The following is a 24,459-nucleotide window of genomic DNA, read 5'->3' as shown; positions in this document are numbered from 1 at the left end:
GTAAATGTGCACACTTTCAAATGTTTCCAGAGGAATTAGAAACTTGTGGGAAACAACACAAACAGCAACAAAATTGTAAGTGTCTGATGCTGAGATGGTGTAAAAATCCACGATGTAATGTTCGCTCAAACCACAGTAAAACTATTTTTGATGGTGAAAAATGTGCCTTTCGGTTGGCCCCGCACTGAGCAGTTCAGTCAGTACTTTAGCTTGTCCATCAGGAAACCATCTGATTCTCCAAACAGAGAGAAGTCTGACAGCTGTCCACTGAAGGTCAGACACAAGGTGCTTCTCAAAGTTAAGGATGAATTCAATGTTCAGGATCTCCTAAAGGATGGCTCTGTATATCTTCTGCAATCTCAAAGCACCCACGATCTTTTGCGCACGTCAGTGACTCCACAAACAGAAGATGGATCAATACTGGTGTAATCTACATTTAAATGTAATTAAATTTGTTTTCACTGTATTTGTTGACACTAAAAGGTGCTAGCTTCATCATTGTTACCATGAAAGGACAGCAAAGTATACATTTCCTATATAATTGGCTGTGAGGTAGCAACCAAACGCTACAAGCTATTAAACAGCCATGTCCCTTTGTCAGCTGTTGTATGTAGCGCAGTTACACTGTACACACAACAGCAGTCCACTTGTTAGGACTGTTTCAATGTGGGGTTTTTTTATACAAGGGAGGACTATTTCTTTGTTGAAAAAGGATATGACTTGGAAGGACCCATACTACAGAGGAAGCATCTTAGGCTTTGAGAAACAGTAACTAACAACTCAGAAATATTCAAAGTAATCATTTAAATGATTTGGCTTCTTCTAATGCTATCTTAAACTATCTAAAAATGCTTTTTGCAAGGTCTCACAATGAAACGTAACACCACCAGCAAAAACATGTTTATATGCTCTAATGAAAACATAAAACACAGACTAAATTCACCTCATGTAATCAGCTAAACGGTGTTTGAATTGCACAATTTAACAAGTAAATCTTGCGACAAGTATTTGGTGACTTAGTATTGGCAAAACGTATTTTGCTGTTTTCTTTCCCAAAGTGCTTCCAGGCCAGAACGTCTGAACGGCTCGTGACCTTAACAGCACAGAAAACATTAAAACTACTCTTTTAAAATAAAAATCTAAAAATATTCTAAAACCAGCACCATTTCCATATTTATCCATTCAGGGTTAAGCTGAAGACAGGAGATGTTTAGCTTACCCCAACATAAAGAATGAAAGCCTGCGACCGTCCTATAAACATTGAAATCTGCAAAGTAAACAGAAGATGCACAGATGAGTGACAAATTTAAGGAAAAACCTGAACCCTTGACCTCTTCAGTGAAGGAATCCAGTGGCTCTGTTCTGTTGTCGAGGACATTTTGCTGGCATAATTTGGACCAATTTGTCACCTTAGAAAGATAAGTCACTATTGTCAAGTCCCTGTGTGTTATGTTTCCTGTTTTATTGTGGCATGTCATTCTGTTTCCTGTTTTCCTCTTCTCTGTCTCCGTCAGGGTTCTCCCTCTAATTAATGCTCATGTATCTCACCTGTGTCTCGTTGTTGTGTCTGTGTTCAGTATATATTCTTCCAGGTTTCATCTATTCTTTGCCAGATTGTCACTTTTGCTCCCTGTGTGTAAAGTATCATCAATACGGCATTGATTTAATTATTTATTTTTCTTCACTCATGCTCTGTTTTTTCCCTCTTGCTCTGTTTTCTTGGTGTTGTTTTTTTCCTGCCCCCGTGCAGTGTTTTCTGTTGTTACTTTGCCAATCAGTTTTTCCAGCATCTCTGTGATTTTTAGTTACCCCTGTGGACACTTTAGGTCGATAAATACTGTTGGTCTGCAAGTCGTGCATTTGGGTCCTCATCCTGCCTGAGTTCTGCTTGAAACTGAGCAGACTAGAAGTCAATACTAAGTTGTTTTGAGCTATCTTCTTTGCTCTAATGTAACTTTTCTTGCCTGATGGGATGAGCTGTCCCTTCCAGGATCACAATAATCTCTTCCAAAAGCCATAAGTGGTCACTTAATAGTTAGATCAGTATGAAATGTATATGAATCACAGCCATATCTCTGCCAGTCTCAGCCAATCTGTCCTCTCTGAGAGGAATATAGCATCATATGACTTTTTAGAATGTGATAAGAAAACCGTTCATCAATCCTATTAATAAGGAGAGATTATAATCCTTAATTATAATCCTGTAATAGTAGACAAACAATCACTCAGGCAGTAGCACTCAAGACCACCACAGAAACCTTAATTAAATACAAATACTTTATTGACAAAGTGTGTGTGGCATACGTTCTGATGGATTTGCTAAATTATGAGAACATAAACCAAGTTTGTCTTAATTTTACAGTTTATGTTTGCAAAAAGACAAAAATTAAATTCTGTAATGCATATATAGAATCAAAGTGCATATTCTTGTTCCTTTTTTATTTTGTCCATATACACAGTACACTATACATAAATAATTGCATCGTAAAAATGACTCAAGTATTTACATGTATAATATATTTTATATAATATATAAATTTTATATTAAATCTAGGTAGATTACAATTAGGGTACTGAGTTGGGACACCTCCTGTGATGAGTCTGTGAGAGTCTCTGTGCTATCTGTGGTTATTGAGAAGCACCTCCAGCCAGCAAGGACAGGAGGTGATGAACTGTCTGGAGTAGCAGGGGCCCCATCCTTTAGCAAAACTGATGCGGACACTATGGGGGTCCCAGGGCCCCTCCTGGGTCTCAGGCTTCACGCCGTGCTCCGTCATCCAGCTGGAACACTCATAATCAAACACCTTGAGGGAGAAGCCCGGCATCACCCTTTCCACACTCAGTCCTCGAGCACTGGGTGGGTCCAGAGTGGGTGAGTGGACAAACACGGGATGCTGACTCCGATTGTACACCCACACTCCGTCCGGCTCACGGCTCAGTGCGATGCCGAAACCGATTTTACTGCGAATCTGTTGCACACTGCTGCTTCCGTTCCCTCCACCACCGTGGCTGTGATGTCTGTGAAGGCCCGATGTGCCGTGGCTGCCTGGGTCATCCCGGCGGCTGTGGTAGGCGTTGGCGTGGAGCTGGCCGAGGCAGAGGCCGGTGCCCTGAGGTAGGTCATAGAAGATGCTGAGCGAGGGCTCGTAGGCTGGATAAAGGCGACCCACGCGGGTGCGCTGCTCCCAGTAGGCAACACTGCACCAGTGAGAGCGATGTCCGCCGGAGGTCGAGGAGCCGAGGGAGGTACCAGTGTCTGACAAGAAAGAAGAGAGGTGGAAGAATAAATGTTTGCATCATTAACTGTGCACATCAGGTCATCTTGTTATCTTACCAAAGTCAGAAGAAAACTGCCTAACACGAGAGTCATCAGGTGCTCTGGTTCACCAGAGTTTTTCAGGCTTCTAGAGCTTAGATTCTTCTTCCCTGGTCTGTTTGTGTTCATTTGTTTCAATAAATTACTTTCAAGAATAACCTTTGCATGGACTCCCTTTGTGTCTACTCAAAACAAAACAAGCAAAATTCCATCCCTTCCCTTCGTCCTACCACTCTGCCCCACCCTTTCATTTAGTGTGTTTCCATTTATGCTTGGGTGTCCCATTTCTTTTGGGTATCAAGGGTTACTGATCATCGAGACCTTCGAATGTGGGGGAGTGGGATTGGACGTTGTGAGACCACCCATAGTTTCCTAAACTGAACACATGCATTCCTGACAACAATAAAATATTTCAGCTCAGAACAGCAGAAAGTGGTAGAATGCTTTCATTTGAAATGTTGTTCATTCCACAGGGCAAACAAACAAAAAGCTCCCACAGCTTCATGTGCAAAGTTCAGACCAACTGTTTCACCCACAGACCTCATAATTCTTCATTTAGAAAGGTTCACTTTCTCCATTCTTTTTGCAATTCCCCTTAAGATTGTTTTTTTTTTCTATTAAGAATTATATATAAAGTCCTTGTGTCTCAATACACGCGTGGTAAAATAAAAATAACCATATCGTTGCTCAAAAGTCACACTTTCTCAAAGGTGCCCAAATAGTTTGTGATCTAATGGCTGCTGAGACTACTGTTTATGGTAATAAAGCAAGATAAAAATACAAACAGAATGCTGCAGTGCTTATCTTTACATAATATCATAAACAAATGACATGATTAAATGTCTACCACATAAACTATAAAAATGGACAGATGCAGCATCTGGGTATGAAAAATGAGGCCAATGAGGTAGTGTCTGTAGCTTGTATTCTTGCTAATGACCAACAGAGGGAGACAAAAGAAAGAGAAGGATACAAGAAAATAACCCTACTTTTTGCAGAATTTATTAAATCAGCAAACATTTTCTTAATAGGTTTATAATCTCAGTTGTTAGTTCTTTGTCTTATTAGGTTTTCAAATCATAGTTTCATTAAGAGGAAAATGAAGTGGGTTGTAGGGACAGGGCCAACTTGTGATAAACAAGCAAAGTTTTAGCAAGTTCCCATATAAATCCTCCCACCTTGGGCCAATTTTTCTGTCTTAAAGCTCTTATACACCAAAGCAATGTGAAGAACTGGTAGCAACCAGAGGCTCCTTGCTGGGTCTTCTCACATTGCCACTGTCTGAACAAACAAAATATCACCCCAAAAATGCCTTCAAACTCCCAGCCAGGACATACAATGTCTGCACGAGAAGACATAGCTTGTCTTTGCAGATGGGGGTTATTGTATATACATTATTCAGTGAGGAAAACTGGAAGTAATTGAAAACTAATTAAAACAAAAACGAAAAGAAAAGATGTCAACATGCTTTGTGTTTCTGAGTAATGTGATACAGAGCTGCTCTCTTTTGAGTCATGATTATAAGTTAGTCTCCAGTTTCTTCACACAACACGGCCATTTTGTTGAGAAATAAAGATGGTACGTGAGAAGAGGTTGTGTGTGACAAGTCAAATTCTTCTTGTGCTCTAATTGGCTATGCTTAACAGCCAATCATTGTGAGTCCTATCCCTGACAGCCGCAAGGCCAATTCTACAAGAGATGAGGTGAACTCACCAAGAACACACAGAGAGACAGCAGTCCACAGATGCTCCAGATGTGCCTTAGTGACAACTGTTGGCATGTCGTCTGCTCTAATATAATCCTGATTCTTATAAGCGCAGTATCATCTGACAAAATGTGACTTAAAGGCAACATCTGTTCAGTGAGTTTGGCTACACTTACATGTATGCTAATCATCCAGCGAGAAAGTTAGAAGCAGCAGAATGCCTTGAACGTTTTCTCACACAGTATTAAAGTCCACAAAATCAAATTGTTGGATGTATTTTGGCAAGTAATTTTCTCCTGTGCATGTGCACTGCGACATGGACGGTGGTCCAGTTGAATAGGAGTCAAATTCCAACTGTAGCTTGACTCAGCTGAGCATATTACGGTACTGATCGTCACATGGCTCAACAAACAAAGACTGGTCTGAAAGAGACCCAAGTACCCAGATTGGACTAAATATAAATAAAAAAAGCAGCCAATGTTTAAAGAAAAACTATGAAGGACCTTCCGAAAGCCTGGAGAATTATTTCTAAATACCACTTTAAAAGATTAAAAGAAAGTCTGGCTCCATGGAAGCAAAATATAAGACGTGAGGGTTGGCTGATGACTGTTTTTTTTTTTGTTTTGAACAGTACTGTACCTGAGTGGTACTTACTCAACAGTATTTGATAGACTTAATTTTCACCATTCGATAATCCCTTTATGTTATGAATGGAACCACTTGTTGTAACTTTGTTTGGCATTTAGTCAAGCTTTTCCCTTTAATTTGTCACCCATCTGTCATATTTGGAAAAGGACACTAAAACTGTCAACACTGATCACCCGACTTCCTCCACTGACATCGCTCAGCGTCACCCTCTGTAACTCTCCTTCACGTCCGGAGTTAAAGAGGAGGTTTAGTGCAAAAGAGAGGGGAGTTGGGGGTTGAAAGCATTCAGCTCTCTGTCAACCTAGCACAAGCCCATGAACCCCTGACCCCCCGGCCCTCATGCTATCAGCTCACATTAACTCCCACACAGAGTGATGCCATTATTTTGCTCCAGAGACTCTATTGACACAGAGGATTTAAAGACCCATGTGCCTGTGGCCCCATTCCTTTCATATTCCAGCAAACACCCCCTCTTCATCCACCAGGGGCCAGAATGGTGGCAGCCCTTCACCCATTAACAAGCTGCTTTTGGGCGAAACCAGGACCTAGATTAGGTTAGGTGTGCTGTGTTTGCACAGCCGCCATTTTCATTTCAGGGGGACAGAAATACATGGGGGTTGTTGGTACAAGCAGGGGGAGATGAATGTTTGTGCACAAATATACGCACGCACGCACGCACACACACACACACACACACACACACACACACACACGCACACACACAATAAAAGATAAGATGGGGCCTCATACATGCACATGCACTCACAAATTGAGCCTTCTGATCCAAACAGTGCGTCTATAACACACACACATGCACTCGCACACAAAATTGCACTTCTCATCTGAGGCCCACATGTGTCATTAGTGAATTCCAGGCTGGCAACTCCTGCGGTCTGGAGTTTTTACAGCTCTCCAATAAGAGAGCAGGCTGCTCAGCTAGCAGGATCTTTCTATCTCTCTCTCACACACACACACACACACACACACACTCACACACTTTTACAAGCCGTGCTCTTCCCTGTAATAAGGCAACACAAACATGTCTGGGGGAACACAGGGAGACTTTATGAGCTCATGATCAAATTAATTCCCAAAGAAAACACGAAACAAACTGGGACTTTTGAGGTTTTTTAAGACATATAGCACACTTTCATTTCTGTTATGGTGTGTAATGAATTACTTTGATAAATTTGTTGCTCTTAAGCTCATTTCATTGCACACATAGCATATTGTAAATAAAACAGCGTCCACAGATAATGAAAAAATAGAAAACTCTCAGAAACCTTTCGCTCTGCTAAATGTTGAAATAATCAATATCTATGATTATCTTATTTTAAAATCTTTATAGCTTGTCTTAACACATTTAATTTCTTATGCTAAACGTTTTCAGTGCTTCATAGTTTTAAGTTTTGTTTGTGCAGAGTGATTTGTTTTTAAAGTGTCTCTGTCCACTTATTTTTTCTCCATATTTTACTGTCAAAAAAGTGATGATAAATACATTTGACGCTGCTGTCTTCAGGCTGATTTTTACCCGCCCCCCCAAGGATGCACTGATAAAACACTAAATCACTGTTTTAATCAGTGTTTGACAGTCTGAGGGGAACTGCGAGACATGTTTAATGTCTCTGACACAGCCCTTAGTGTCATCACGTTCAATCTGGCTATCATCCAACCAAAGGTATAACAAGCTCGTGTGAGAACAACTGGGGAGGGAGGAAGAGGGAGGAGGCGGGAAGAGCAGGAGGGAGGGAGGGCAACCGACTTCTTCAATGGAATTTTTAAAGAGGGGTTCAAACTAGAGGTTATCAGCGTGTTTATGTTCGAGCGGAGGAAGTCGAAACACTGTGCGTGTCTGTGATGTGAATGTGCATGCCTGCATCTGTATGTGAGGGCTGGCAGCAATTACAGCGTCTTGCAAGCATTTAAGCCAACCGCCATTTAACAGCTCTGTTTACCAATTAGATAAGTAGCCTTTGTTATTTAATTTCAAAATCACTGTCTCTTAGTGCCAATCTCATTGAAGCGTCCACTAAACTTCACAGCTGTTTTAAGAGAAGGCCTACACAAAGGTGGTGAGATGAATGGTGCATGAAAAAACTGATGACAAGCTGTGATATCATGAGAATCTGCTACTTGAATTTATGGGGTAGTTTTTCTAAATGAAAAAAACAATGGTGATCAAAGTTCAGGAATCAGACATTGCTTCCTGTTGGCTCCCCACTGACAGTTATATCTGGACTTCAGACGATGACAACAACAATCATCTTTCCTCCTTCAGTTTCCTCATATTTCTCTTGTTTTCTAGTCTTGTCACAACTGAATTGATAACAAAGGAATAGATATTTTACATATTGAATACAATGCAATAACATCTCACTTCTCTTATAGCTTTTGTATAATCTGTACTGAATTTCACATGAAATAATAACAGCTTGCAGTTTTAAGGCAGGTTATTTGCTATTTCTTTATTAAACACTTCCAGTGTCATAAGGGAGCTGGTGGCATCAGACTTTCATGCACTGGGTACCCTTTAGCAGTTTTGTTTCTTTGTGTAAGGTTGATGTTATGAGAGGGTGTATTTTAAACTAAAATCTTTTCACCTTTTCACCCAGGCCCAGTAGTTTTGTGTCTAATCCTCTCAAGTTTTATGATGAAACCACACTAAAAAGTGAGAGTGAAAATTCAGCAGGACTCACGAGAAACACAAACTGTGGTCTACAATACAAAAATTTGCGAAAATTCAGAATCTCTTCTAGGACTGAAGACCTGTGATTCATTCCACCTACAACCCCTTCTACCTCCTAGTGCAGACTGTATGCAGCTCAGTCTCAACAGAAGTTGCACAATCCAGGCTTAAAAATTGTGAGATGAGTTTTTCAGTGGGCAATAGTTTTGTGTAGGGCAGTGTATAAAAGTATAACACTGTGTAATATGTATATAAATATTTATTATTTTTAACCTTAACCATTTTCTTTTAATTTTTAATTTTCTTTCTAATTACACACATTAATCTAACCATAACCATGTACTTTCAGCTCCTGACAGTTACCATTAGTAGTTGGGAATAGTAGAGTAGTAAGTAATCACAGATGTACAGCAGAGGTACAAAAGTGAAATGACTGTGGAAAAGATTGTGCAGGACAGGATTTTAACCAGCAACCTCACACTTGAAGGGCAGAGGTTTAACACCACCCACCAATTCCAAATCCAATGGTTGTTTCCTAGTCAAGAGAGCCAACTGACATCTTTATTTTGCGAGCACCAATGTCGTCATGCTGCCACAGGAGTGGAAATGTCATCAGTATTGCGAAGGGTGCTGTATTACAGCATAGAACTATAGAAGGAAAATGCAGCTATTGTACAACTTTAGAGACTTTACTTTTACATTTCTAAGTAGATTTCCATGGACCAACATACATATTTTACACTCTGTCACACAACTGCATCGCTTTATAACATGAGGCTGCATTTGCTCCTTTTTTTGAGTATCACACCAAAGGACAACTTGATCGTATCACAGACCCCGTATCATTTGATGCCTTAAGAATAAGAACAGGTTGGCTGGTCACGAGTGATAACTTTCTGTTGTATTCTTTTTGGAAATCAGTAATTAACAGGATGCAACATGTTAATTAGTGAGTTTTAAAGGTGATAGTAGGTGGATAATTATCTTTGGAAATACACATGCTTGCTGTTTTCCCCGTACTTCCAGTCATGATGCTAAGCGAACAGACTGTAGATTTAGACATAATAAAAAATCATGAAAGTTGTCTTTATCTTCCTCTAATTCTCAACTTAAATAAACCAAATAATAACAAACATGTTTGCCTTAATGTTTAACCACTCCTTTTAATTGCCTGCTTTTCCTCTCTCACCAGCCTGAGCAGCAGTGGTTTCTTCCTGCTAACCTTAACCTGCACAGAAAGGAATGAAACAGGGGAGGGAAAGAGTGGAAGTAGAGGAGCAGGGAAAAAGAGGCAGAGAACTTGCCAAGCATAACCAACATCCACGGAAAAAATGAAGAGAAAGAAAGAGACTGTGAGAAAAAGAGGGAGGGAGGGAGACCCTCGTCTTTCATCCAGTGCCAAGGATTAGATTCCCCACCAGTTATTAGACTCTTCCACTGTGCTGAAAGAAGTGGGTGGGTTGGGGAGAGGGAAGAGGAGGGGAAGGAGGTGTGAGGGGGACGGGGGGACGAGAGGGGAGAATAGAATTTAGCCACTGACCACTGTCGGTCGCATCTAAGATGCTTTGTTATGGTTCCATTTCCTCCTGTTTCCTGCCAAAACCCCCCAAAAGTAGAAATAAAATCAAATAAGGGGAAAAAAACAAACACCCCTCCCTGCCTACAAATGGTAGATTCTATGTTGTTTGAGACAACTATCATTACTGGGCAACTTCAATCCAGCAAGCCACATTTAAGCTGGCGTCTCGACTATCTCTGCCATCAGTGAGCTACCTTATCGCCAGACAAGGCCTTTACAGTCGAACATAACTGGGGCTCTCGCTCACAAACACATTCTTGCACACACACATTTCCTTCGTCCTGTGTTTTCCATTGTAAACTTGATCAAGTGATGAAACAGAATGCACATAGTCATGTTTTTCATTCAGTAACACAAGATATGTACTGCCATCCGGATGTGTTCCTTGAACCCGAAGGGCCTTTGAGTTACAGGAAAGTTAGTGTGTGTCCTTGTAAAATTCCGGGGAAGATCTTGGAGGCAGAAAGCTCCTCCAAAAGGAAGAGAGAAAGTAACTAGTTTCCTGCATTTCTGCTTCAACATCAAAGCGCCGAACAACTCAGGCCAGGGAAATACCTCAAGTTTTGAAAATATCCCTACATCTCCGACAACTCAGCTGTCATGTCTAATGCCATCCATTAGCTGTCATGCCAAGTTCTTGTTGTCATTGTACCCATAAAACAGGCAAGTTCCAAATCAGGTGATCATTTTGGAGGAAATTCCACAATTTTCTGCCATTTGGTCCACACAGCTCCCTCTTAATCCTTATGGCGTCTGTGAAGCTACTCTACATGCAGCTCTGCATGTACCTGGAATGATATCCAGGACAGTTGCATGAATTATGACATCTAAACAGATATATAAATCAGCCTTTATTAAGACATTTAACTCTTTCATGAAGATATTGCAGCTTTACAAATAAATTATTGCTGAGATTGCTCGAATTACTGAAACACAAGATTAATTGAATCTGAATAGAGGGACAGGAGCAAACTCAGAGTAGCAGAGGTCTCTAGTTGACAAGTCTCCCCTCCCAACACATTCCTGGACAGGCCCTCTTCCTCAACACTTCCTCCCCCCGCTCAGCCAGTCACAGGGGTCAAGTTGACAAGTCTCTCATTGAGCCTCACGTGGTCCCAATATATGGCCTTCACTCCTCACAACATAATTACACTCATTTATTGGTGGAATAGATCCATTTGTTCCACTATGAATAAGGAATTATGAAATTCCTCCTCAAACTTGATTTGGATGAATTATCTGAATGTGAAACTGCCGTGAAGAGGCGCTGCACAATGCACAACTAAGACTCATGACTCACACAGTCAAGAGGGGACACAAAATAGAACTTTTGACATATCTTAATATGAAAATAGAGCAGAACAAACTAACATATTTCAACCTCACTGAGATGACATTTTTCAACAGTCAGCGGATTAAACACTGTCAGTGTGGTTTTCAGTGGGTGAAAGCTTTGCACAGACGCAACCATTTGTTCTCACCGACAGTAGGCAGCTACATGTTCTGGAAACGACTAAAATGTTAATTAAACAAAGTTTTTGTTGAAACTCTACATTGCATTCAGAGCTCACAGCACAGGCGACAGTTTGTTGCATTTCATAGTCAGAGCCTGCCGACATCTGCAAAGAATCTTTAGGTTCAGCAGCATGGCAGGGTTCCATTAAAAGCCAAATTGCGAGTTGGCAAAAACTCTGAGGGAACAACAGAAAGCCACAGCCAGTCCTGTAATTTAAACCTTATTTTAAATTGTGATTGCCTGACAACATAGACTGAAAGAGAAGGAGGAGGAATACAAGTTACAAAGACATAAAGAGGGAGAGCAAAAGAGTGTGGGCAACCAAACACAGAGGTGAATATTCTGCATTATGTAAAGAACATTCTGATGAGTAGTACTGTAATGACGACAAAGTAACACAGCAGAAAAACTGGGTTAAAATCAGCGAGAAGGACTTGGGCATAGTAAAATATGGGAGAAAAGCACACTCTTAACAGCTTAATCTGTGCATCTGCACCTCTGCTAGTAAAGTGTTTAACTCAGGAATATGTTCACCCAAGAACCAGCTTTCTGTATTTTGTATAGGAGAGGACTCAGCTTTCTGTATTATAAATGATGAGCTGTCGTTGCTGCGTCACTATCCTACTACAGCTTTACTTTCCATTATTAGGTGCTGCATTTAGGTATTTAACAGTCCCTGAGCTAAATAATATGGAAAAAAAAACTATGGCTATTGCTCTAATATGCGTTTTTAGTTTTATTTATAATGTTGCCTCTCTGCTCTGTCTCACAGCAAAACTTGAAACAGTCATGTAACAGAGACTTTTGTCATCATGTTGATGAAAACATTTGTTTATCTTTTGTGCTACCCAGCATTACTTTCAATATAATGTGTTTCAATGAGACATCTGACGTAATTTTGTGTGTTTAGCTGAGAGTGCGGGACTTGGCCACCAGTAATCCAGGAAAAGGATATTTTGATGCTATACAATATTAGCCGTGTTGTTTTTTCTAACCTTAACAGCCTCATCTTGAATAACTGACCATAACCATGTCATTTTTAAAAACCTAATTCTTTCCAATGTGTAAAACTGTGAAGGAACATCAAGCGAAAATAAAAAAGACGAACTAGAATTAATTGAAAGCACTAGTGATTAGGAGAGGACTCAATCTTGGCCCTTGATCTTGGCAGCCTGATGCATAGTGCCATATGCCAAACCCTCCAACCACCAAATACAATCTTTTTCACCTGGTTTACAGTCTATATGTGACTACTTCATGAAATACAGAGACACTGTGTTACTCTTTGGAGTTACATTTTCATGTGCATTGTAGAAACATAGAAAAAGGCCTTATTTTGCTCTGAGACAAGATTAGACTTACACAAAGTGGACAGCAGAGACTACAGAACAGACAGTAAACCCTGGTAAATTGAGTTAACAACACCTAATCTCGTTACTGAAAGAGCAATAAAACCTTTCCAAGTAAGAAACCAATATGGCACGTCAGTATCCAGACGCGTGAAATCCCCTTTAAATGTCAGAACAGACCATTTTCTGGATGAAGGCGGGAGCGTCCGCTGTGTCTGGGAAGTTTTAACTTCTGTCATGTATTCAGAAACTTCTGATCACCATAAGGCGTTGCTCCTGACAACAGAGTAACAAAGATAAAAGTTCTTCATCCATAATTACGTTTTCACCCAGTGTGAGTCCTTTATTACAAACCTGTTCAACAAGCTTGAACTTGAACATGCTCAAAGCTTGAAAAGGGACATTTTAAATTGCTACCATCCACTGCTGGTATGTGACACACAGCCACCGCATGCTTGTCAGGCTTATATTAATTGTGTTATCATTGAAGATTAAGAAAATCTGAACTTGTGCATTATATGTCAAACACGTACTGTGGAGCTTTCCATCACTGTCAGATTTGGGTGAATCAAGTCATGAGAAACTGACAGACAAAATGATGACGCCAATAATCCAAACTATCACATCTGAAAAGAGCTAAAAATCGTTGACACACACATAAATCAATCTGTCTTCGAGCTGCGTTTAAGAAAATGAGGTGAAAAGGATCAGTTTCTCTTACTTTTTCACACCAGAAAAACAACAACACTGATCAATTGTCTAAAAGGTTAAAAAAGAGCTCACAAATGGAACTTTGGTGGAAAGAGGTAGATTAACAGCATAACTGAGACAAATGAGGAGAGATTTATTGCAGATGGAGTTTTTCATCTAACATGTAGTTAAACATTACCTTTTTGCTGTCCAAACCCAACCTAAATATCGATAATGGAAGTAAAACAGCACAAAGTAGTGGTCCCACATGGGACACAAACCTCTGTGTCTGGTGTGAATGCTTTGAGTTTGAGACATTTCACCACAACCTTGACCTTAAATGCTAACTTTCTCAATGGTTTATACTACCTCATATTTACAACCTGTCAAATATGCCACAACAACATATAACGTAGTGGTCAACAGAATCAGTAGTTGTGTCAGTAAAAGGTCATGCCAAATTAAGAAAAATATCTTTCTGATATTCCATTTTTTATGCAAAATATGGTGGACATGTGAGAGAGCTACCCTAAATAATAAAGGGTTTATAGTGGGACTGTAGAGTTCAGTATAAACTATATCATATTATTTACAATTATTTGCATACCGGGACATAAACATGTTGAACTTGTGACAAATGCAGAAACTAAAGAATATTTAAATATATATAATCTCACCTCCATCTTCTCTAACTGCTCTTAAACAATCTTGGAAAATAAGAAATCTAACCTTAAATTTCTATTGCTGCAATTTCAGGACAGTAAGTGGCACTTACAGCTGGACAAACATGTTGCAGCTTATTATTTTAAATGGCAACATGATTGGGTATTTCAAAAAGGACCTCAAAGAGTCTTTCAGAGGTAAAGATGGGCAGAAGTTCAGCAATCTGCAGAAAAACTGTCGACAAATTGTGGAACAATTTAAGAATAATGTTGCTCAACGTAAAACTGTAAACACTGAATATTTCATCATCTACAGTACATAACATTGAATAGCCTTAACATAAAAAGCTTTGAAGAATCTGGAGACATCTCTGTGTGCAAGAAACACATCCAGAAACCAGGGTACATGTGATCATCAGGCCCCCAGGCAGCACTGCATTAAAAACAGTCATAATTCTGAAAATCACTGCATGGGCTCAGGAACACTTCCAGAAATCATTGTCTGTGAACACAGTTTGCATGATTCGGAAACACCACAAGATTCTTTGGGCTACAGCTCATTTAAAATGGACTGAAGCAAAGTGGAAAACTGTTCAGCAGTCGAATGAGTCCAAATTGTAAATATTTTTTGTAAATCATTAATGCCACATCTTCTGGACTAAAGAGGAGGGGGATCGTCCGTGTTGTCAGCACTCAGCTCAAGAGCCTTCATTTCCGATGGTACGGGGGTGTTATAGCGCCTATGGAACTGGGATCTTGCCCTCCTGGAAAGGCACGGTCAATGCTGTAAGATGTACACAGGTACATATGCTCTGATCCAGCTTTTTCTAACACACCTTTTTCAGGGAAGGTCGTGCATATTTCAACAAGGCACTGTCTATTACAACAGCATTGTTTCATAGTAGAAGATTCCAGATGCTGGACTTTTCTGCCTGCAGTCCAGTCCATTCACCGATTAAAAACATTTGGGCATCAAAATAACAATAAAGAAGACCCAGATCCGTTGAGCAGCTAGAATCCTAGTTCGTAGATGTTAACAGACTGTTGTTAAAAGAAGAAGGGATGCTACACATGGGGAAAATGGCCCTGTCCCAGCATTTTTTAGACCTGTTGCCACCGTCAAATTAAAGAGGAGCTTATATATTTTCATGGAAAATAGTAAAATGTCTCACTTCAAACATTTGATATGTGGTTAATGAGAATTTTTTTTTTTACAAACAAATTATTGGAATTGGGGCGGTAGCTTCTGAGTGGCAAGAATCTTTCTGATTCTGATGTTCAGCTTCAAATGTTGAAACCAACCAAACCAAAGCTGCGAAAGGACAGACAATCTGACATTACAAATCTCTAAGTAAGTTGTGTGCTGCGATCTAGGGTGCCCACACTGCTTACAGTGAAAAAGAGCCATGATGGAAAATATTTGAGGAAATGGCAAATGTTTAATGGGCCAGCGCTTGATGTTGAATTCCATAGTCTTATGTGTCTCAGTCAGGCAAGTGTTGTACACGTGCCAGCAAACACACTGGAGGTTCAGGTCACTGGGAGGACCCATCCAGACTTAGACAAACCTATTCTCACTGGACACAGCAAAATGTGAATTTATCTTCCCTAATTTTAAGATGTCGATACACTTGAAAACTACATTTGAACCTTTTTTATCTGAAAAGGTGTCTCAGTTAAAGCTCATGCTTCGATGAGCAAAACCTTTACATGAAAGCAGGGCCTCGGTAGATTATTTACAAAACCTTGTTCAACTGTGTTCACCTGCACTGACCTGGAGAGCTTCACACTTACTGGACTAAACTCACGAACACAGCAGTCAAACTCTTACAACTCTTCCAAACCTCCAAGAATGTCAGCTCAGTTCCATGTGTTTCTTAAGTATTAACAGCGATATGTTCAAACATGTATCCGATGTCACTCTCCCTAGATAGACCCCCTTATCCCCCTCCCACTTCTTTCACTTCAAGACCCGACTCCCCCTCACCTTCCTAATTTCCAAACATTCCTGGGCCGTGCCACATCAGTCAAAGGGCCAATTCATGAGGTTAATGCTGCAGCGAGTGCAGACAGGGCTTCGAGACAGGATGTTTGGCTGATACCTCACTCTGCTTAAGCAAACAAGCCCCCAAAATATGATTACTGAGGGCAGAGAAGGAGCAGTCCTTTTGTCTCATTTTAGTGCATCCAGGCCACACTAATGTCCACTAAGTATCATCGCTTTACTTGTTTCCACATGTTGAAAAGCCAGAGCTTAATGACGACAAGGTGAACAAATGTTTGACGGTACCAGTTCATCACTAACTGTTTGGCCTTGTTCCTCAAGACTTTCAAACGCATAAAATAAAAAATGATGCCATGTACCGTTAACAGACGGTGTGAAATATAATGTTAGCAGCAACATGCGGATGGGATACTCAAAACAAATCAGAAAACAAAGGTGGAATATGAACTTAGATGCATGCTGCAAAGCTGAACGTGATAGATCGAGTATGGAATATAAATGAATGAAATGTGTAGTGTGCCTGTATCAGCTGCGAAGATCTATTACTGCAAGTATGGGCATTTGGACAAAAAGAACCTTTAAAGTTAGTCCCATAGTTCCAACTATAAATCGTATCAACTCTGTCTCACATACTGGGTTACGATCCCTTGGTGTCACTTTCTGAAGGAGAGGTGTGTGGGACTTTCTGACATCTAGCAACAAAGCTGCAGATCACAACCAATTTAACACCCCTGCCTTGCTCTCACCTCGTAAATGTAAAGGAGAATCTTCTGTGGCCACAAAAATGTGAAAGGCCCTCTCTTGAGCCAGTGTTTAGATCCATGTTAAAAACATGCTGCTGCAACATCACAGACTACAAGTAAGATGATCTGTGCTGTCTGTTGATATGAGTGGCTCATTAAAATCTCGTGAAAACACTACAATTTGAACAATTTTCATTTAACTCTACTCTAATGAAGACATACCAACTGATATTGTGTTGCCTTCCTGCCAACAGATCCCCATAATGGTTACACACTAGATCTTTAATGCACAATGTACCCTTTTGGCAAACTTTTTCAAATCGCATGGGGCACAAACACACGTCTCTTGGTGGAAAGACCTGTGCTTGGTCCCTCCACCAACCCTCGAACCTCAGATTAGGGACTTTTTTGCAACAAGATGCAGGTGTAGATCACTACTTTTAATGTTGAAAAAGCTTTACAAAGTGCATCCAAATGTGACAACAAGGACTTCTGACCAATCAGCATGTGAAAAGTCTGGAGTGAGAATGTGTCATATATCGAGGATTGCCTTAAAATTTCACCATATTCATCAGGCTTATTATTTTTGGTGCCAAATTGCATTTTCTTTGAAACAGTAGTCAAATTATGGTGAGAGCAACAAATTTCAGTAATTTGTTTATCATCACCGAGGACATACTAAATATAACTAGCGCAGACAGATTAAGTAATTAGTGAAAAGGCAAGACAAGCTTTTTAAAATACAATATCAAACATACATGTAGCTCTCAGTTGTAGATCTGCTGAGAAGGTAAAAAAAAGGCAGAACTATTCATCCCACCCAACAAATCGCGTGATGGGTGAACGGGTATGTGTGTGTTTTTGTTCTGATAGAGCCCCTATGTGTGCACTCTGAGACGATCTTATCACAGAGTCAGACAAAAATTCCTCCCTGTCTCTCCGCCTGTCACACGAACACACACAAACACACTGACACACACACTGACAATAAGCAGCTGAATGACACATTTTGTTGGAGTCATAGACGATCCATGTCGATATAAGCGCACAAAACTTCCAGAAGCCTTTCCCTTTGTCAAAGCAGGTCTGTTTGCTGCGGTTTAAAGGGAACGTCAACTGACTGAATGATAAAAGAGGCCAGGGCAAAGGTATGTATGGACCGCACCCTGATGTTTCTTCATTTTCTTTAAAGCTAAGCTACATGGCTGCTTTAAAGCAATAATAGAGGATGCTAAAGTGCTTCAGCACATGTTCAGTGCTTGTTTTTGTTCTAAAGAAAACATCACAGGCTCTAGATGATAAACCAGAGGATTACTTGCACAAAACAATGATTCATTTAAACCAACATCAAGGCTTTGGGGAAAAAAAGCTACGGTAGGTTCTTTGATATATGTTAGTGTAGGCTGCACGTTAAGCTTAATTTCCTGTTATTCGCCCAGCTCCCGCTCCAAACAGGAGTCCTATAACCTGTCAAAGTTAACAACAAAAGCTACATGCAGATTTCTTGGCTGCCTCTGTTTATCCAATTCTAGCTCCTACTTATGCTTTTGGCCTGAGCTCCGCTTCTCGGCTCCAGTGTTCTGGTGAGGGGGGCAGGGGATCAGAGACCACACACACACACCCAGACTTGAATACACACACCGCATCTCGTAAGAAGACCAATGTATTTCCGCTCATTTCAACAGGCAGACAATAGAAGGCTCCCTTTCTCACTTCTTGGCTTGGAGATGCCTCAAAATCAAACCTAGATCTTAACTTCTGACTGACTTGTGGCCTTGACTGAACAGACTGAATGATTTTTGGATGTGGATTCCAGCTATAACACTTTTTCTTCTCATTTTGTTGGTTTGCAGTAATGATTAAGGAGTTTACAACAGTCATGCCAGCAAGGAAATGCATTATTCTGTATTTAATATACAGAGAGATTCCTTTTCTCACACATCCATACACAAAAATAGCTTTAAAAAATACCACAGATTTTTGGTCATAATTTGTGAGAGTTGACACAATCATTGGGAACACCTCAATGGATAACTTTAACTTTAAGCATCAACTTTACAGATAAGGTTTGAAGTTAAATACTGCAAACGACCAACCAAAGAAGTCTCCATTCAAGGTGTACTGCTGACTCTTCAGACAGGTACGAGATGTCGTGACTACACTGCTCAGACTTTCTAGGTGTCCATTCACCTTTCAACGCCATCCACAAGTGAGCCCAGGGAGGCTTGATTGAGTGGGTTTGTGGGTTTCTTCTAACGCTACAAGGACTTCTCCACCCGACCCCAGCACGTAAACAAATAAAGCTCCAGTTTCATCATCTAGAGGGGGCTGTTTCCTGTCCCAACGCAGCCCTCAGCCCCCCTCTTTCCACATATACACATGCACACAAAACTCTACACCGCCGCCTCGGCTCGGAGCGGCTTGGCTCCCCCGCCCCCAAAAGTGCCAGCCTCTTTCCACTGCTCAATTGCAGAGAGGAATGAAGGGATTTGAGGGAAGAAAGAGGGAAAGAGGGGGATGGGTGGTTAGAGAGGCAAAGGGGATTGGGAGTATGCATGGGGATCTTATTGCAGCTTCGTCCCGGTGAAATATTTTGCTGTGGAGAAAGCACAGACGAGGAAGGAGAGACAGAAAGGCTACACTGCTGCGGCATCCAAATAGTGAGACCCCAGACCCCCACCGAGCCCTCCATGCCTCTTACAATAGGGGCTTTATGTGTTGGAGTTTTTGGTTGTCTTAGCAGCCTTTGAAGATAGCAGGAAAGCACAACATGATAACACCAGTAAATAAAATGTACCCTCTTGTGTAAACAGTCAGAGAGGATGCATGTTATGCGTGTTATTTGATTAATAAGTGTGTGTGTGTCTGTGTCACGCAACTCCAAAACTTTTTTTCCCCCACTTGCACTTCCCAACTTATCTGTGGGAGAGGCTCCTTCTGCAGAGATGCAAACCAGCTTTGATAGGCATACATTGCTGGAACAAAAACACCTGCCCGTTCACTGTGTCCAGGTACTGCAGCAGGAATAACAGAAGAGACTCACCTGTGTAGTCTCTTGGCATGATGTGAGGCGGACTGGTGAGGAGGGGGGGCGCAGTTTCAGTGTAAGACAGAGCAGAGTCTGGTTTTTAAAAAAGCATAAAATACAGTAGAGGCGTGAGATTATCCACTTTTTCTTAAAGCTGTTCATCAAGAATAGGTGTCAGGGATTGATTATTCTTTTAGGTTATTCCAAATATTTTTTTAGTTTTGGACTGTTGATGTGACAAAAAAAGTTTGTAAACCTAAGGATTTTACAAAGAGCAATAGAATGTGCTCATTGATCAGTTAACCCACAAAAACATCTGCCCATTTGGGATTGTGCTATGAATGCCTGAGAGTCGAGTGCCTGTTTGCACAAACAGAGCCTCACTGGTAATAATAGATGTCACTTTCAACACAAGCAGCTTTGCGAAGATAATCCGAGTTTCCAGTCTAAAAATATGATGGTGACGACACACGCTGTGTCATTTACTGGTTTGTAATGTGGTAGCCTTTTTTTTTTCAAACTCACCCAGTGGCTTGTGTTCATCCGAACAGGGCAGAGAGTATGGAGGAGGAGGTGATTCTGAAAAGAAAACAAGGCAAAGTTAATGGCTGTCAACTGAGAATAAACAACTGAGAGCAACATGTGGAACGTTTACAATTTGCAGGTTGGTTTTGTTGCTGTTTAATATGTTTAATATGTCTGAAGCACATGAGTGTCTGTCAAAGACACGGTCAATACACCGAAAGAGTCATTTCAGTGGGGATACGTCGACTGAGAAGAAAATAATATCCTCCAAATGTCATTAAATCACAAACAACTTTGCTTCCTGGGTCTTAAAGCAGAACAATATTTTTCTGCAATCATTCATCCGGGGGAACTCATCAGAAATACAAGCATCATCCAAAGAGTGGAGCTCTAAACCCACACAGTCGTTTCTAAACAAGGAGGCTATTAAAACCATGGTTTCTAGCAAATGGCACCGAAATGCAATTGTAAAAGAAATCTTTGGCTTCTATTTTATTTGTGCTTCACTTTTTTTCACAAAACATATGTTTAAATTAACCATGCACTCCATCTGTCAATACACATTTATCAACTGTATTAGATTCACCCTTTGCTTCACTTCCATGTTTTATTCTATCTTCTGTTTGTGTAACATCTTCAATTCACTTTGCATAAGACAAAATAAGATGTGATTCAAAAATCACTTTTATATGAAATCAACTCTAAAAGCTAAGTAATGCTGCTGCTGGGATAGTCCCTTCAGTCAAAAGTGGACATGGCTTTGTGGCTGCGGCCCCTTTAAGAGCAGAGCCAGTAATTGCCGGAGTCCTCAGCCAGTCAGATACCCAGCGAGTCAGTCTGGCGCCAGCTCTATGCAAACTGTATATTATCGGCACTCCTTCACCTAAATAACAAGAGGAGGACCTCCTTGTCAGAGGGGAAAGAGTCGAAGTGCAACTTGAGAACGGCCTTCATTTGGATGATTTGGGAAGCAGGAAAGTTTCGCTAAAAATTTAAATAAGTGTGTAATGTGTTTGGAATGTACCAAAGACAAATCTGAGCAATGAAAAGTTTATAAAATTAGGGCAGGTCGTAAAACATGAAAGGGGAGATTGTGCAGCATGTTCCGCTTGAAATAATACATGTAAAGACCCGGAATCGTTTTTATAACATCATCAGCAACAACTGGAGAAACAGAAAAAAAAGTTAACTTGTGCTTTTTTTTCGAGATTGACACTTTATTCGAAAAAAATAGGGACATTCTTCCTCAGCCGCAGGCCGTGGACAAGCAAACTTTATCAAGCGGAAATGCCCATTTATTTCATGCTATGTTTATACGATGATCCATCAATCTTTAGGTGACTTTAAGTAGAATTAAATTCCAGACGCACTTTATCTTTAATAAGATTCCCTTTTTCAAGGTCCTCCACCTGGTGTTGGACATGCAGGGCTATTCAAAGAAGTGACAGGGGCCCTCTTGGAGATATGAGATGCTTTTGGTTCAGTAACACTTATTTAGGTGGATATTTGCAGAGTAGAAAGTATTAAATGACTACATGAACTACAAAGTTATTTTAAATCATTTGAGTCTTTGCAGGGTCTCTTCTTGGTCCAGTCAGTGCCCTGTGAATTAACCCCCAACCGCATCCCCGCCCCTTCAATCTTGATGTCCTTACCTGGCCCGCATAAGCGGCTGTAGTGATAGGGATTGCAGCACACCTTGGCACTGTCTACCACGCCGAAGCTCTGGCAGTGGCACAGCGACTTCAGTCGGGCTGAAAGCGGCATGTCACTCCAGCGAAACAGCTTACACAAAAGATACTGTGGAGAAATGTGATGAGCACCGAGCCGCAGCTCAATGCTCGGCACCATGACGCACTCGCCCGGTATCCCTCCTTTGGTCTCTACAGCCTTCACCAAGGCGTCCAGAGATCTCTCTTTGAGTCTTTTTAAAAAAACATGAGCGGTGCTCGCGAGTTCCTCCTCCAGAACCGTTCGCCTCGGTGCGCACTGACAAGGGTCACCTCCATCTTTTCTCTGGGCCCAGTAAGGGCTCCGAGGTCTGAGATCCCATTCCCCAAACAAACAACACGTCACCGTCCTACTGTCGCCCTCCTGCTCCTGCGGGAAACCACTGCGCTCTGGGACGCACATGGCACCCCGGTCATCGTCAGGCTGCTCCTCTTCCTCCCTCTCCGCGCTCTCCGTCAGGTCTCCAGCCTCCCCCGTGAGTCCCGGAGCCGGGTCAGTGTGTGTCACCGACCTCTGCTCATGTCTGTGGAACTTTCCTGAGTGTCTGCCACAAGGACCGTTCCGTCCTCCCTCACTTCGCCTGCTTCCATCCCGCCCGTCGCTCTCGGTGACCAGACGGCTTCTCCAGAGTCGCCGAACAAGACCTGAGCGTTTCGACTTGAACATACGACAACCTAGACAGTTTTAGATGAGTCCTGTCGGTCCCGTCCCCCTCTCGGGGGATGCCACATCGATTTACACTTGTCGCCAAAGACCGGGAATTTGTGCACGGTGCGCACAACATGCGCAGCCGGTGGTCGCCGTTTTCTGGCTCTCCAGCAGCATCAGAAAGTAATGTTCAACCATACGTAGCGTTTAACATCACTGAACGTCTGAAGAAGGAGAAGGCTACACACAGTCACTGCCCAGTGACCTGCTGTTGCCAACTCAATTAAGCCACAACTTTTGCCAGCCCTCTCACAAAGCCTCCAGCTCCCCAACACTCTGGAGATCCCGAACACAATTCACGAAACATAGTCAGACCGCCCAAGGACCAGGCTCAGTTTACATGAACGAAACACATCAGAATCATGAACCCAAAGTTTTCTAGAGTTTCGCCTTGATCTCTGCGAACCCCTCGGTCCTTCATTCACCCCGAAATAAATCCTCCCAACACTGAAATTCCGATCGTTTATGTAGCTGGGAGCAACAATTCCGCGCCGGTGTCCCGGCATGAAACAGAGATGTTCGGGGACTGCGGTGACAAACTCCAGGACGGATTCCGTGCTGAGAAGTTGTTTTAAAGAGAGCTGGAATTACTCCACTCTCCACTCCCCTGCAAGTCTTTTTCGGACGCACACACAAGCACACGCACACACAAACAAGCTCAAGCCCAAGCACACACGCTGCTGCGCACATACAGTCAAGCCTAAGAGGATAAAACCCGGATTGCACGACTGTCATTTTCAAAATAAAAAACAACAGTGAAATAGCCAGTTTGAAGGATATATTTTATTAGATAAAATTTAATTATATAGCAAATGAAACAGTGACATAAAAAGCTGAAATAAAAGGTTGAAAATCTAGGGAGAGTAAAGCCGAGACATTTTTCTTTTACAAATCTAACATTTCCAATAAAGTTTCTTGGAATACTTCTTTTCTATGCTATTTCTAGGAAATTAATTCAAACACATTTAAAAACAAACAAACATGGTAAATCATTTAGATTTGTTTTTGGAGGCTTTTATGAATGTGTGCATACAGAACCCACCCTGTGCAAGACAGATACATAGGATATATGGATAGGAATGAAAATTCTACTTTTCAAGGTAATCATCTGATCTAGAAAAATTATTGATACGTGCAACAAAAAGCAAAATTTCCCTTGACTGTCATTTTGCTTTTATGTTGAAATCAAAATCCCTCACTTCTCTCTGTCTACTTTGACAATTTCTCTCTCTCTCTCTCTCTCTCTCTCTCTCTCTCTCTCTCTCTTTCTCTCTCTCTCTCTCTCTCGGCCCCAGAGGAAAGCTCTGGAGCCATTGGTTGATTCCCGCCATCATGTGCCAGTCTAGACACTTTGGCGGCTGGGAGACGCACTGATTGTTGCGCAAACACGGTTTCAAGTTTCTTAACTCTTAAAGACGCAACATCCTGCTCTGCTGTGCTCACCCTGGAAATGTTCAGCAGCTAAAATCACTCTGACCAACAGTGAACATATCGATACATTTATTCATATAAATGTAAATGCTGAAGCCTATATCGATAGATGAAATCCATATAATCACAGCACCTAA

At 41.3% G+C, this 24,459-nt stretch overlaps 1 protein-coding gene across 1 annotated transcript; it reads right to left on the bottom strand.

Annotated features, from left to right (window-relative positions):
* Nucleotides 1-2,263: 2,263 nt before the first annotated feature.
* LOC140302154 (mothers against decapentaplegic homolog 6-like) lies at nt 2,264-23,505 on the bottom strand. The gene is made up of 4 exons (XM_072380938.1): nt 22,108-23,505; nt 20,453-20,506; nt 19,943-20,020; nt 2,264-3,256 (listed from the first exon to the last, which is right to left on the bottom strand). The coding sequence occupies exons 1-4, from the start codon at nt 22,847-22,849 to the stop codon at nt 2,619-2,621; spliced, it is 1,512 nt and encodes a 503-aa protein (XP_072237039.1). The 5' UTR covers nt 22,850-23,505; the 3' UTR covers nt 2,264-2,618.
* Between the last annotated feature and the right edge of the window lie 954 nt (nt 23,506-24,459).

The sequence above is a fragment of the Leuresthes tenuis genome, unplaced genomic scaffold (genome assembly GCF_036924035.1).
Source record: "Leuresthes tenuis unplaced genomic scaffold, fLeuTen1.0.hap1 SCAF_2, whole genome shotgun sequence".
Classification (NCBI taxonomy): domain Eukaryota; kingdom Metazoa; phylum Chordata; class Actinopteri; order Atheriniformes; family Atherinopsidae; genus Leuresthes; species Leuresthes tenuis.
The sequence above is the reverse complement of the archived record's forward strand: the minus strand, read 5'-3'. Positions and strand labels throughout refer to the sequence as shown.